At 37.8% G+C, this 15,417-nt stretch overlaps 1 protein-coding gene across 3 annotated transcripts in view; it reads left to right on the forward strand.

The window, feature by feature from the left end:
* HEATR5B (HEAT repeat containing 5B) overlaps positions 1 to 15,417 on the forward strand; it is a 66,392-nt gene that overhangs the window by 22,696 nt on the left and 28,279 nt on the right. For all 3 annotated transcript variants that reach the window (XM_089529720.1, XM_089529719.1, XM_089529721.1), the window contains 12 exons: positions 102 to 213; positions 686 to 838; positions 1,255 to 1,354; positions 2,795 to 2,904; positions 3,889 to 4,052; positions 5,930 to 6,105; positions 7,885 to 7,990; positions 8,845 to 9,035; positions 9,295 to 9,454; positions 10,470 to 10,659; positions 12,357 to 12,526; positions 14,357 to 14,501. In XM_089529720.1, coding sequence (XP_089385846.1) covers positions 102 to 213; positions 686 to 838; positions 1,255 to 1,354; positions 2,795 to 2,904; positions 3,889 to 4,052; positions 5,930 to 6,105; positions 7,885 to 7,990; positions 8,845 to 9,035; positions 9,295 to 9,454; positions 10,470 to 10,659; positions 12,357 to 12,526; positions 14,357 to 14,501 — 1,777 coding nt within the window. The remainder of the gene's footprint in view (positions 1 to 101; positions 214 to 685; positions 839 to 1,254; positions 1,355 to 2,794; positions 2,905 to 3,888; positions 4,053 to 5,929; positions 6,106 to 7,884; positions 7,991 to 8,844; positions 9,036 to 9,294; positions 9,455 to 10,469; positions 10,660 to 12,356; positions 12,527 to 14,356; positions 14,502 to 15,417) is intronic.

Consider the following 15,417-nt stretch of genomic DNA (forward strand, 5'->3'; position numbering starts at 1 on the left):
TCTTTTAAAATTAATTTTGTATCCTATGGAAACCTGGCTCATTAAAAATTTTTTTAAAGATCAGTGCTAAATTATCAAAATATCTGTTTCCTTGCTTTCAGATGGTTGTTAGTATTGCTGAGGATCTCTTACGAACTGCGGCACAGAATAGTAGATTATCCTTACAGCGAACTCAAGCTGGATGGCTTTTGCTTGGTGCTTTAATGACTCTAGGTAAGACTGACTGTCTTTTTCACTGTGTTTTAATGTAGTTATTACATTTTTGATAAGAACATTATCTTCTTGTATAAGGTACAAATATTTTATAATCTAGAAGCAGCATATCAAATGAGTTGACTATACTGACAAAATTATAGAGGTGTTCCCAAACGTGAGTCATCCCAACATAATTATAGTTCCCAAAATTCCCAGTCATTGTGGTTTATGGTCAGGGATTCTGGAAGTTGTAGCCCAGCAGCAGCTGAATTCAGGAAAGATTGGGAACCACTTTAGCAAAGTGTGCAAAATATATTCTTATTTGCTGTGCTTGTTTTCTAATTAAAATGTGCCCAAGTGATCTACAACATTGTTTTTCCAAGTTAAATGTATACATTGTATTGAGGGATTTTACAGTAATTTGGTGGGTTTTGTTTTGTATTTCACTAAGCATTGGTAAGCTGTACTCTTAATTTGTCTCTCTGGCTAGGTCCTTCAGTTGTTCGTTACCATCTTCCCAAGATGTTGTTACTGTGGCGAAATGTGTTTCCCCGTTCTCTAAAGGAGCTGGAAGCAGAGAAAGCTCGTGGAGATTCTTTTACATGGCAAGTAACACTGGAAGGACGTGCAGGAGCTCTCTGTGGTAAGAGTCTCAAAGAGCTAGCAGACAGTTCCAGTACTAATTCATTCTGTCAGCATTACAGTTAGATAATGCAGTTCAAGTTTCCACTTATTTACAAATCCTGCTGGGGTGATCTTGGAAAAGCCACAGTCTCTCAGCCTGGAGTACCTCACAAAGTAGTTAAGGTAGAATCTGAGGGGCAAGGAGATCTAATAAGATACCCTCAGCTTCTAGGAAATAATCAGTAAACAAAACACTATATGCATCATTTTAAAATTCTTTTCCTGGCTTTTTAATTTGTTAAGTAAATTGCGAGTTGAATTGTATTTTTTGTAGAGAAACACCTAGCATTTGCACCAGTATTTGAATTACATTGCTTCTTTAGAGTTTCCATTTCTTTACTTGCACAGTTAAACTAACATATTTTTCATTACTAGCTATGAGGAGTTTTGTTGCTCACTGTCCTGAGCTTCTAACGGAAGATGTTATTCGAAAACTGATGACCCCTATAGAATGTGCTATGACTATGATGTCTCAGTAAGTATTATTTCACAGGCACTGGAAAGCAGTTTTCCCTTTCAAAATCTTTTTTGACAGCATATTTATACAAGCCTGAAATAGCTAGCAAAGTTCTCATTTAAAAATTATTAATCAGATATGAGAACAAAGAATTGGCGAGAGAACATTAAAAATACCTACCAAGAAATTTCTTTTTAAATTATATGGGAAAAACTGCAGAAGGGCTGTGCAGTATACCAATAAAAATAAGATGAGTTCAGTAATGAAAGTTCTAAAATGTTAATTTGCCAACTAAGGGGGGAAAAGAGTAAACAAGAATAATGGATTTACTACCAGTTAAGAGTGTGAAATGTATAAAAGTGTTTAATTCAAAATAATTAATGAATATGTATGGGTTGTTGTTGTTTTTTCAAATCATTTTTCTAACTCTTGATGGAATTAGCTATTGATTCTAAAAAACTGATACTCGGAAAAACATATAAATACTTCTTAATTTAAAAAAATTCCCCTAATGAAATTCATAAGGCCGGACAGAGGCTAACACATATAAAATACCTAGGTGTGATCAGCTTTTAAATAAAAAATTGAAGAAAAATGTTTTGGCCCACTCTGTGCTAGGTTTAACTTGGTCATGGAGGTTGCCCTTTTTTCTGAATCATTGGCAACTTTCCAAGATTATTGAAATTAAAATCCTGGGGAAAATGGAATCTTACCACTTTTAAATAAAATTTAAAATCTTACCATCACTTATTATTATTATTTAGTCTATATTCAATAACGTTGCCAACTCATACATAAAGATTTGGCCATTTTTTCTGTACCTGCTAGCCAGACTGGAAAGTGCCTTGATTTAGAAAGATTCTTATAAACTATTCTCAGATTTGGGGTTGGGAATTGTGTGGCCATCCAAATGTTGCTGGACTGCAACATCCACAATTCCTTATAACTAGTCTGGAGCTTGGTCCTTATGGAAAAATCACATAAATCAAATAAATAAATAATGCACATTCAACAAATGTTTTTTCTACTACACATTGTTCTCATTATTTACTACACCAGTAGTAATCAGAAGAATTTCATCATACCCCTCACAAAAGCACATGCTAATTTATGAAATGATGAACTTTCTTGACTGATGTTAATAGGCTATGAACTATGGTTCAGAAATAATCCCATTTGAGATGGTATTATCTGCCCTGGCTCAGTGCTAGGGAATCCTGGGAACTGTGGTTTATTGTGGCACCAGAGCGCTGTGACAGAGAAGACTGGATTATTTCTGCATTGTTGTTTCGAGCCTAAATTAATGAACTGTGACAGGTTTTAAATTTTTTTACTCTCGACCTGTTTAATTGCAGTCCCCTTGTTCAGCATCATGTTTCTTGTATTTTAATACTGTATTTTTTGACAAATACTCATGAGATTTTACTAATAATCATTGTTGATTTTTTAATACCACAGCATTCCCTCTGTAATTAAGGCCCATGGAGCTCATCTGAAGGCTAGTGCAGCAATGGTCCGATTAAGGCTTTATGACATTTTGGCTTTGTTACCACCAAAAACATATGAAGGTAAACTGAAGTGAATTGTTCTTAATAACCTGGCTCCATATTTTTTGGTTTTAATACTTAATTCCTTGGGACCTTGCTCTTTGGATCAGCTTTTCAATGAGTGAGTTAGCTAGAAATGGTTGGGATTATGGGTTGGATGAAACCACTGATTTCTAGACTAGTTTTGTTTGGGTAGAGATACAGGTGATGATCCCAGTTTAGAAACCTAGTCAATGAAACAGAGAACCAGTTCAGATGCAGAAATGTTGCCTATAATAATCTTGTTATAACAGTAATTTTATTCATCTACAACCTAAATTTATTTTGCAACAGTCAAAGAATCCTTTTAAGGACGGAAGGTATTGTACACAACAGTGAGCTAGATTTATGATAATTGGACATAATTGACTTTGGACACTCTTCATGCATACTTGACTTCTGCATTAGAGCTTTTCAACTTTATCTTTTCTAGCAGTAGCTCCTTATGGGATCTAAAAACTTACTTTAAAGATTAAGGGCCAGCAGTTTATCATGAACTAGGGACTGTAGAAGGAAAAAGCAACAACTGTGCATGCAAAAAGAAAATTATATATGTTTGAATTCTAGCCTCTGCATCTTTTTGCTATATTTATTCTGGCTTTATTTCATTAAAGAAATAAAGTATACAAGATAATACTGTCTAGAAATCTATGATATGCCCCCATCCTCTGTTGCTTTCCTTTTGCCTGTGTGGAGACTGACTCTGATGTTTTGCTTTTGATCAAAGCTACATGTTCAGTTTTTTTGGAGGGGTAGAATGAGATTTTCCCTAAAGCTTACACAGTTTAGTGGGAGCATGTGTTTCCAGCAGATGAATATGATTTTTCATAATTATACAATTCCAACCATAATATTACTACTCTTTTTTGTACAGCATTATCCGTGTCTTGGATATATGCTTGCTTCTTATAATATTGATTAGCATGCTGCACCAATGTTGCATTTTTTCAATTTCTTATTCTCTAGGATCATTTAATGCACTACTTCGGGAGCTAGTGGCAGAATTTACTCTGACAGACAACTCTGCTAATACTACTACCTCCTTACTGAGATCACTTTGTCATTATGATGACAGTGTTCTTCTTGGTTCCTGGCTACAAGAAACTGATCATAAATCCATTGAAGATCAGGTATCAATTTTTTAAAAAGATCTTCCAAGCCTCTACTGTTTGTCTTTTAAAATTTCTTAATCAAACCCTGACTGTTTTTGTTTGTTTATTTGTTTTACAGTATGTACTTGGTAAATACTAGTAGGACTGCTTAGTTCTCCTGATTCTTAAATCCCAAAGGTTAGGTTAGACTCCATCAAAAATGCGTGGGAGGAATAAAACAAGCAGTTTTTCAGCAGGGTTGGTGTAATAGCCCTGCTTGCTACTGCCTCTCTCTCTGTTACAGCCTACTAGTATGGCTGCTAGTGATGACCACTGAGGGAGGAGACTTCATGGAGGTGAGTCTCTCTCTGCCCCAGCCTGCTGAAATATTTTTCTTATTACCTTTGCATTTCTTTTCAAATATAGCTGCGAGTTAAGTGATTTAATTTATTTGAAAAAACATGCCTTTCCGATCTGCCTGGTATAATCACTGAGATGCAGTGGACAATACAACAATAAATTCACACCATAAACATTGGTGTGAATGGCGGTTGGATGGAGGAGGATGAGTTGGCATTGGTGACTGATAAAAGCACTTCAGAGAACGCTGATATATAATGGGCATTCTGTAGTTTGTAAGTGCTGCTGCTATTGTTATTTTTTGTTTATATATCAAGATATATAAGGCAAATAGGGACATCGTGGCTCAGCGGTTAAGATGCTGACTCTAACAACTGCAAGAGCAGATTAGCAGTTCAAGGCCTGAGCACTGTATGATGGAGTGAGCTCTTGTCACTAGTCCCAGCTTCTGCCAACCTAGCACTTCCAAAGCATGTAAAAGTGCAAGTAGATAAATAGGTACCACTTCAGTGGGACGATAACAGCATTCTTTGGAGTCATTCTGGCCACTTTATCACAGAGGCATCTTTGACAAAACTGACTCTTCTGCTTAGTAACAGAGATGAGCATTGCCTCCTACAATTTAATATGGCTTGACAACCTTGTCAAAGGGGAAACCTTTACCTTTTTTATAGGGAAAATATAATTTTCATAATATTCATTGCCACATGAGAGTAGTTCAGCTTGTGCAGTAGGGCTTCTTCTCTTTCTTCCTTTCTGTCCCCCCGCCCCCAAAAAAATCTTCTTCAGAGGATACCTCAACCCTCCAGAACAGATTTTGGGGAAGTTTGGGAAAATGAGGAGTAGATGGGCATGCACTCCACCAGCAGTATTTGTTCCTAGACAGCTAAAGCTGGCAACTCATAACTGAGAAATGTGTTTCTTCTTCATATTTCTGGAAAATGTGAAATTGTTTGCTTGTAACTCATTGAGGAAAGTTCATGGAATCGTGAATTTTATGCAGTCTTGGTATTTGCATAAATAAGCACAAGCAAAAACATTCAATCTGAACATTATATATAAGTTTGGGTTCTGATTTTTTAGCTCTATGAATGACAACTTCTTTCATTCATGAAGTGAAAACTTGGGATCTCTGCTTTAAAATGTAATCTTTATTGGTACTTGCAATAATGAAGACATTTGCAATATCCAGTAGATATTTTTGTTGGATTTACTTTGTATTGTGTAATTGCCAATATCTATGCTCTGTTGAACAAGAATATAGTCGCCCCTCCTTTTTTCCAGGGGAATCGTTCTGCACCCCCTCATGAAAATGGAATTTTGCTTATATTCAAGCTCCACTGGCTTGAATATAGGCATGTGGCTGCGCACCTCGGGCACGCACCCCATTGTTTCCCCCTCCATTCGTCCTTCACACATAAGCAAGGGACATGAGTTTTAAAACCGTGAGAATGGAGGGAGGACTGTAATTTAGATACAGTAGTCATTCTTTGGGCTATGGTATCATATGTTTTGCCAGTGTGTAATGTCAATGGGCTTCAAATTATGCATTACAGCTCCAGCCAAACAGTGCCTCTGGAAGTGGTGCCCTAGAACATGACCCATCTTCCATTTACTTGCGCATCCCTGCTGGTGAAGCTGTGCCTGGTCCTCTTCCTTTGGGAGTATCAGTCATCGATGCTTCGGTTGCTCTGTTTGGAGTAGTTTTCCCTCATGTTTCCTACAAACACAGGTATGTTTATAGTGAAAGTTTGTGCTTGAATGTTTCACTGGTGTACTTAATTCAGCAGTATTGAAACCAGAATCCTGTTATGGTAGGAATATGCTGACAGAGTTGTGCACAACACTTACCTTTACCTGTTAGACAGGACCAATTCTTAGGCTGCAGGAGGCAGTGGCTGTCACATCAGTGTGGGCACCACACATTTCCAGTATCAGCTGAGGTGTGGAAGTGGCTGCAATTGCATCAAGGAGAATAAGGTTGAAGGAATATAGAAGAGTGCAGGCGGTTTAAAAGGTAGGAAGAGATACATGGGTGAAGACGAGTACAGCATAGTGAGAAGGACAGTGAAGGAAGAGAAAGGAACAGAGACAGCAGGAGGAAAGGTGAGGAGGAGGACAGAGGGGAGAAACCCAGCATAAGAAAGGAAGCAAAAGAGGAACAAGAGGGCAATGCCAGACAGAGACAGTGAGGGCACTGGAGGGAGTGGAAGAACATTAAAAAGCAAGAAGGGAAAAGGGATTACTGAAGGAGAAAATCTAGTGCCGTCCCCCTTGGTCAGAGGCAAAGTAGGTGCATTTAAGGTAAAGGTGAAGCAGGGGAATAAGGACACCTTCCCACAGTCTCAGGTTAGTGCCATCTTTCATCCTCCACTTCAATTCCTTTGGGCTCAGGGATCTATCTTGTAGATCCTTGAGGCAACAGCCCAGGACATAAGGCAGGGGCTTTGGGGAGGAAGAGGGGACTCCTAATTGTCAAGTGTCTGCCATTGGAAGAGACCATGGTAGAAGAGTCCCTGCAAGGGAAAAAACATGCATGGGAACCTTATTGAAAAGAAGACATTAAAATGCTTATGCCTATAGGGGGTAGAGAGTTACCTGTAATCCAGTTCTTGTGATGGCCATGGGCCACAACCTGTGGAAGGGTACTGAAGCAAAATTGTACAAAGATCTTACCCATGAAGCTATTGAGATGGCTAATAAAGTTATTTGCACATCCTAAGGTCGATTGCTCTGCAGATTCTGGAACAAATGGCAGGAGTTACTACCTCTGTGGAGGCTACAAAGGGACCTGCAACATCTGTTTAAATGTTAGCAGTTAATAATTTTTACACATTTGTAATTTCTCAGAGGTTACAAGATTCAAAATCCATAAAACAGCAATACCTTTATTGGTCAACCAAAATGCACAAAATATATGATACAAGGTTTTGATGCTGCACTGGCTACTTCATCAGGCAAACGTGTTAAAAGTGGAACAGAAGGGGGGAAAGATGATGTTGGAATCATAGGTGAATCATTTTGTCGAAATGTTGTTACAGTTGTTCTCAGTTAAACTGCTATGGAGGGATATCCATGTAGGCAAAGGCCATTCCTTCTGGCTGTGTGGGCTCTAGGGGATTGACATAAATAAAATAAATAAAGCTTTTATTTATATACCGCGCCTTCCATAGATCAGGGCGGTTTACATAAAATTACAGTGCACATACAATGGTTAAAAACAACACTATACACTATACAAGAATAAAATTAAAATGAAACCAGCTAAAACCCCAATAGCATCTCTATTGTAATTAGCAAATCAACAAATGTATAACATTTTGAAATCTTCTGATCAAACATTTTATAAATAGTAGCTAATGTTAGTGATAAATGAAAAATAACTAGCTACAACTTACTTCACATGTGGCACAATCCTTTTGCCTTGAGGAGGTGTCTGGTGGTCATAACCTCTCTAGTGATTTTTTCTGTCTTTCAAAGAACATTTCCCTCAGAACAATTGTATTTGCAGGCTACAGATGTTGGATCATTTTGCAGAATGTGTCAAGCAGGCCAAAGGTGTTCGTCAGCAAGCTGTGCAACTTAATATTTTTACTGCTGTTCTCAGTGCATTAAAGGTAAATTTGCTTCACAAAGCATAAAGTTGTCTTTTGTAGCATTCTGCTTTTGCTCACCTTATGTAATTAGAATTGAATAATTTTAAAACTGCAAGACATTGATAAATGTGTGCAAATGAATTGATTTCTGATACTATTATTGTGCTGATGTAATTCAAAGAACCAAGTGTTCTTTCTAAGAGAATTGGAAATCAAGAACTGCTGCCTACTCAGATTTTCTTAGAATTAATAAAGAAATGTTTTATATCTTACTTTCATACTTCTGATCTCAAAGAGGCTTTTTTTGAGGAGCTGTAATATTTGGTGCTAAAATATGCGCTAGAATTATGTTGAATTAAGATAGCAGGTACAAAGGAGCCCATGCTAGGATAAAGGATTGATGTTGATATAGTCTAGTGCTAAACACTTTAATGGTAGTATTTAAAAACCATGTGGAAAGATAATTTATGGTTTTGAAGAGAAGAAGAAAAATTATTTTCATTCATAAGCAGTGTTCCACACTATGTTGTGCAAGTACTAGTGAAAAATTCTGGAGATATAGAGTTGTTTGTCCTTCACATTATATGTCACTTTGCAAACATGAAATGTTGAACTAAAAAGAGTTTGATATGGTAACCTGAGAAGAAACAATAATCATGCTAACAAAATAATATATCAGGATTTCAGTTCATTACTGCTCTCAGAAACAGCCCATCTTAAGCAAAAACACACTACAGTTGAGTATGAGACCATCTCTAGAGCACTTATACAAACTTTAACTTACTTGTAACTGGAAATTTATGGAATTCATTTACACAAGTAGTACTTAGAGCCAATTTAAATATGTACTGTTTTATTTTTCTCCTTGGTTAAAGGGCTTAGCTGAGAATAAAAGTACGTTAGGACCAGAAGAAGTTCGCAAGTCTGCATTGACATTAGTTATGGGAGCTCTTGACAATCCTAATCCCATTCTAAGATGTGCAGCAGGTGAAGCTCTTGGGAGAATGGCACAGGTAGTTGGAGAAGCCACATTCATTGCCAGGATGGCTCAGTATAGCTTTGACAAGTAAGTTCTGTTTTCACCCTAAATAAAAGATGACAAATCTCTGTCTCCTGAATGTGATAGCTGGCTTTAGATGACTTTTTACATACATTATTTCAGCGTGTCCTGTAATTTATCTGAAAGTTTTGGTTTCCTCTGTATTGTTGTGTGAAAGTCTTTCTCTTTTGTTAAAATAGTCTTCAAATTAGTTTGTTTTTAACAAATTCTGTATCAACAACCAATTAAAAGAAATGCAACTTTAACTTTAAAAATGTCTTCACAGGCTAAAATCTGCTAGAGATGTTGTATCGAGAACAGGCCATTCCTTGGCTCTTGGCTGTCTCCATCGTTATGTTGGAGGCATTGGATCTGGTCAACACTTAAAAACCAGTGTTAGTATTCTCTTAGCACTGGCACAAGATGGAACTTCTCCTGAGGTTCAGGTAAAAGAAATCAATATCCAGCACAATTTAAGGTTTATACAGTTTACAGTTTGTCTTGTCTTCTGTCTGTCTGTGGATTAGGGATGTAAATCTTTATTTTGTTCTTGCAAACAGGAAAGAAGAATTTCAGAAGTTTTTTTGTAGCCAAAATCACAAGACATTTGTGTATTTTTTTGCTCATTGTTCACATTTGGGGACTTATATGAAAATTTCATCAGATTTAATATACTAAAATAGACTGTTTTCTGTGCAGAACAATTTTTGTACAAAATGTGAAAAATCACATGGTAGTTGACGATTTTTCCAAAACATGTTTTGAAACACCCTTTCTCACTGAGGATGAGAAGGAGGCACTTTAGGAAGAAATACTCTGAGAGATATCTAACTTTCTTTTCATGTTAGTGGCTGAGAGGACTGTGGATCCAGTAGAAGAAATCCAACACACCCCTTTTTATCATTTTCACAACTAGTATATCTACCCTCAGAAATAAAGATGTTGTAAAACCTCCACTATTACTAGGTGAGGCTGGGAGATAGCATCTAGTATCACATCTCTCTATCCAAAGCTGGAGCAGTGTCAATAACCTCTGTTTCTGTGTATGCACTGAATTGTAACCAGAGTCAGCATCTCTGACAATTTAGTCAGAACCCCCAAAATGTGCAAGCTGAAAGTGTGAAACTTGATGGGACTAGGTACCAGAGGTCTAGCCCACCGTATCCAATCAATCACATAAAAGAAGTTGTACCTTTCTTGTGTTGGTGCTATGCTAGAGTTTAATGCTAAGAGTCCATTTCTCAGAAATCTTACATCACGTTGTGGGCCCAGGTGGGTCTGCTTTTTATTTTGTTTTGTTTGTTATGAGAGGGAAGGTCACTACTTGCACTTGATTTCCTTCCTAATTTAGAGAGAAATTGTATGGGCCACTGAGGACTCTTGTTGCAACCATGTTTTCTATAATCCTAGTGTATTTTGCTTTGAGTATATGCCTGACATATTCATTCATTCTTCTTCTAGACATGGTCACTCCATTCACTTGCTTTAATAGTGGATTCTAGTGGACCAATGTATCGTGGATATGTAGAGCCCACTCTGTCTTTGGTTCTCACCTTGCTTCTGACAGTGCCTCCATCACACACAGAGGTTCATCAGTGCTTGGGCCGATGTTTAGGAGCTATAATAACAACAGTTGGTCCTGAGCTGCAAGGTTAGTGTAAAAAAGAATATACATGAAAATGTGAAAATGTCATTTTTCCACCATCATCATATATACAGAGTGTCAGCTAACAAAACTCTTTCAAGTGGTTAGGATCCTATTTCAGTTTGTGCCACCTGAGAATATTGTCAAAGAGTGTGCAGGATTATCACTTTCTCTTTATAAGATTGCTCCTCCCAGCTAGTGAAGTCTGCCAGTCCTGGTCTTAAAATATAGGTATCAGAAGCATTAAAGTATGGGGTTGTTTTTTCCCCAAAAGAGACAGTAGTGGCACTCTCAAAGAAAATAGGCCCGAGTCTCTTGGATATGAAGCTTTAATTGACCAGTTTCAAATCTGCTGTTTCTGAGCAAGGTCTTAGAGTATAAGGTGTGACAGCAGTTTTTGATGGCAATAATTATTTAGAGCTGTTCCAGTTTGGCTTTGGGATGGCTGGAAATTCTGGTTGACATTTGAGAATGGAGTGTGTGTGTGTGTGACCCTGTTGGCTCTCCTGGACCTCTCATAACTGGATCCTTCTGGACTGTGCAACTGGAATGAGAGTAGGAAGCAATGGCTGCAATCTTACATGGGAGAACAGATCCAGAAGAAGTCACTGGGGAACTTTAGCTTACCCGTGACCATTGACATTTGAGGTGTCTCAAGTGTTTTGTCTCCCAAGCTTTTTGTTACCTATGAGAAATGTCTGGAAGCAGTGATTTGGAGATTTGAGTTATGATTATCAGTATACATATGTCACTACACCTCATTTCCACTGTTTAATCCTAGAACTGTAGTTTAATCCTGGATGGGATTCTGAGAGTAGTGTTGGTATGGCCAAGGGAGAACCATCTGAAATGTAATCTGTGTAAGCTTGTAAAGTACTATGGATGGGAAAATGTGTTAATGTTGATGGAGTTTTAGATCTGATTTTGGAGGAGGTCACATTTCTCTTGAAGCTATATAGCTTATCAGTGCTCCTACAAAGAGGCATTTGCTTCCTAGGATGCTTTCTATTAGTTTGGCAGCTGTCACGTTGTCTTTAAAAAACTGATCTGGATCTAAGTTAAGACTTGGATTTAGATTTATGTTTCCTTTCTGATTATGTGGTAGAGAGTGGTGAGAGACCCAAGTAGGTCTGATCATTTTTAGTACTGGGTAGAAGAGGGCCTTGAACTGTGCCTTAAGGGTAATAAAGGGTTACATTTGTGTGTGTGAGTCAAACTTGGAGAACCCCTTTAAGCGTATGTAACAAGATCTAGGCGCATACAGTGGCCCCTCTGCATTCACTGGGATTAGGGGTGAAGGACTCCTATGAACGTGGAAAACTTGCAAAAAAAAAACAAGCACTATTCTTTTTACCTAAAAACACCTCTCTAGGAATTTCCTGGTCCTCCAGTGCAACCCTAAGGTCAACATCTGCCAGGAGTTGACCATGGAATCATACTGGAGGACCTACAAATGCCTAGAGAAGTGTTTTCTCTAAGAACATCTAGGTTTGCTGGTATAACTATGCTCAAGTTCTAGCAGAATTGCGCTGGAGGACTTAGAGATTCCTAGAGAGAACATATGAATCAAAACCGCAAATAATGAAATTCACAAAAGTCAAAGCTGCAAATGTGGAAGCCAACAGTATAACACAGGTGTGAAATTGAAGGGGAAAATATTATAGTTGTTTTAGAAGCTGCTTTCATAATGTTAATTTTCTTAGGTAATGGAGCCACTGTTTCTACAATCCGCTCCTCATGTCTGGTGGGATGTGCAATTACACAAGATCATTCAGACTCTTTGGTTCAGGCAGCTGCCATTTCCTGCCTCCAGCAACTTCATATGTTTGCACCACGACATGTTAACCTTTCCAGTCTTGTTCCCAGTCTTTGTGTGAGTATAAACCATGTTTCTCCTTGAAACAGTCACTGCTTGAAAATTAATACACATCTCATGTTAATCCAGATTTGGTATTTCATAGTTTTTTGTGGGTTTTTTGGGCTAAGTGGCCGTGCTCTAGAAGATTTTCTTCCTGACGTGATGCCAGCATCTGTGGCTGGCATCTCTGAAGATGCCAGCCACAGATGCTGGTGTAACGTCAGGAAGAAAATCTTCTAGAACATGGCCACGTAGCAGGAAAAATCCACAAAAAACTATGGATGCCAGCCATGAAAGCCTTCGACTTCACATTGGTATTTCATGTTGTGACAGTGGTGAAAGGAGAATACCACTTTTGGGGTTTACTTGTTGTTATTTTCTTAAGAAAACCTACTTCACACATTTTTAAACTGTTTCAAAAATCCAAACAGATAAGCACTTGGGCGTGCAAGAAGGGTAAGAGCAAGTATGCTTTAAGCATAACTTCTACCAAGCTGGCAACTGTTCTGCAGAATGAACTGCTTTCTCCTGTGGGAAAACCCTATGTACAAGTACCTCTGTGGAGAAAAGCCATGAGCCTGATAATTTAGCTGAAATAAAAAAGAAATATTTAGATGTATTTTGGTAGGAAGAAAATATGTACCATAATTTTGAAAATGCTTGTATTTGAAAAAACATAGTTAGCTTTGTGGTTTATATATTATATAATCCATGTTTTACATTCAGGAGCAGAAGCCTTTCATGACACATCATGTGAACTTCAGCTGCTCCTACTTCATTTTCTTCACAAAGCTTTAATACTGTTGCCCTTGGCTGCTGATACCGTTACCCCAATTGGCTGACAGTAAAATGTCACCTCCTCCACAGTCTGGCATTATGCCTTTATCCTTTTGTAGTTAGGAATGGTAGCAATTTTAGCTTTCTTTTAGATGCATATTTTGCAAAAAATAAGGTGAGTGTATAAAACTTTTACAAATATTCAGTATCCAGAAAATCTTAGCAAAGGCTTCTAATTTTTTTTAAAAGAGGAATTTCCAAGGAATTAGGGAACACTTCTGTATATCTAACCACTAATGAAGCAATGGATAAAATGGATTTTACTGTATGTATTGATTGAATGATAACTGTTAAGAAGGCAGGCACGCTGAATCATTTGGGGGAAAGGGGTCCATCTTTATAGGTTATATCAGAAATGAGGAGAATGAAGCAAACTAAGACTCAGCTCAGTATCCCATTATGTGAGTGAGCTTTCTCCCCATTTTTTCTCCACTAGCACAGATGATAAAAAGCTTCCATTTGGTATTTGTTTTTAAACTATGGGTAGCGAGAACATGCCTGTAATGAAACTGAATCAGGAGCTTGCTTTTGTGTGTGTTTTCTGTCATTGAACAGAGTGCAAACCATAGGTTACTAAGAGAGATATCAAAGGGAACTATGATTAGTTTAAAACAAAAGAAGATGCATCTGATCTCCTTCTCCTAGTGTACAGAAGAAGAACAAAAAGGAGACTTGGCAGCTATGCTTGTTTATAGAATATAGTTTTTGTTGAACAGCTAGATTCCTATATTGTGATATAAGTATAATTATTTTGGACATATAATAGTCTGATTTTCAGTGTGAATCCTAATTTCTTGAACTACAGTGGACATGCATGTACACATATGCACATTCCTCTGAACTTCTTTTTGCAATGTGTGCATGTCATTAGATTGATTTTGTATCCTATGAAAATATTACATCTTTTAAAATGGTTAATATAATAGAAACTTCAGTATATAGAAGATCTGCCATTAATAACATTTGGTGGACATTTCTTTAAAGTGACTCAACAATTCATGGTTTCAGGTTCATCTGTGCAGCTCCCACCTCCTACTGCGTCGGGCTGCAGTAGCATGTCTGAGACAGCTTGCTCAGAGAGAAGCAGCAGAAGTATGTGAATATGCCATGAGCTTAGCTAAAACTTCTGGAGAAAAAGAAAGTAATGGGATGAGTAAGTTTTGCATTTATATATTCTCTTTTAAAGCCAAAGTCGATATAGCTGGCACTGTCAATTTCCCTTTTGGTGCCCCTAAAAAGGTAAAGGTTTCCCCTTGACATGAAAGTTTAATCGTATCCAGCTGTGGGTTGGTTCTCATCTCCATTATCAAGCTGAAGAGCCAGCATTGTCCAAAGATGACTCTGGTGGTCATGTGGCCAGCACGACTGAATTGAACACTGTTACTTTCCCACCAAAGTGGTGTCTATTTATCTACTTGCATTTACATGCTTTCAAGCCGCTAGATTGGCAAAAGCTGGGACTAGTGACAGGCGCTCACTCCATCACGTGATGCTTGGACCTCAAACTGCCAACCTTCTGAGCTTATGCTTGCCTGAATTGCTGTCTTCACCATTAAGCCACCACATCCCTACCTTGCCTTTACTATTACATTTTTACCTGCATTTTGCCAGACTTCATTTGTAAAACTCTCTCCTTTCAGATTTTGAACACATAACTTTTATTGGTGACATCTTGGTTGGTGTGCTAAGCCCTTGTGGCGCAGTGGTTAAATGCCTGTACTGCAGCCATTCACTCAAAACCACAAGGTTGCGAGTTCAAGACCAGCAAAAGGGCCCAAGCTCGACTCAGGCTTGCATCCTTCCGAGGTCGCTAAAATGAGTACCCAGACTGTTGGGGGCAAATTAGCTTACTTGCTAATTAGCTTACTTGCTGTTCACCGCTATGATCTTTGGAATAGCGGTATATAAATAAAACAAATTATTATTATTATTGTTGAACTTATACTTTGCATATATTAAGATTAAATAACTAGCATCTTATATTAACTGCTTCTGAGTAGCAGAGGTAGAAGATGTGTTTGTTTAGTTTGATGATACAAGGCTAAGTATGTTTGTCCATGGCCCATTGT

Source organism: Sceloporus occidentalis, unplaced genomic scaffold, assembly GCF_023333645.1.
Source record: "Sceloporus occidentalis isolate IW3139 unplaced genomic scaffold, rSceOcc1.0.p SCAF_6, whole genome shotgun sequence".
Classification (NCBI taxonomy): domain Eukaryota; kingdom Metazoa; phylum Chordata; class Lepidosauria; order Squamata; family Phrynosomatidae; genus Sceloporus; species Sceloporus occidentalis.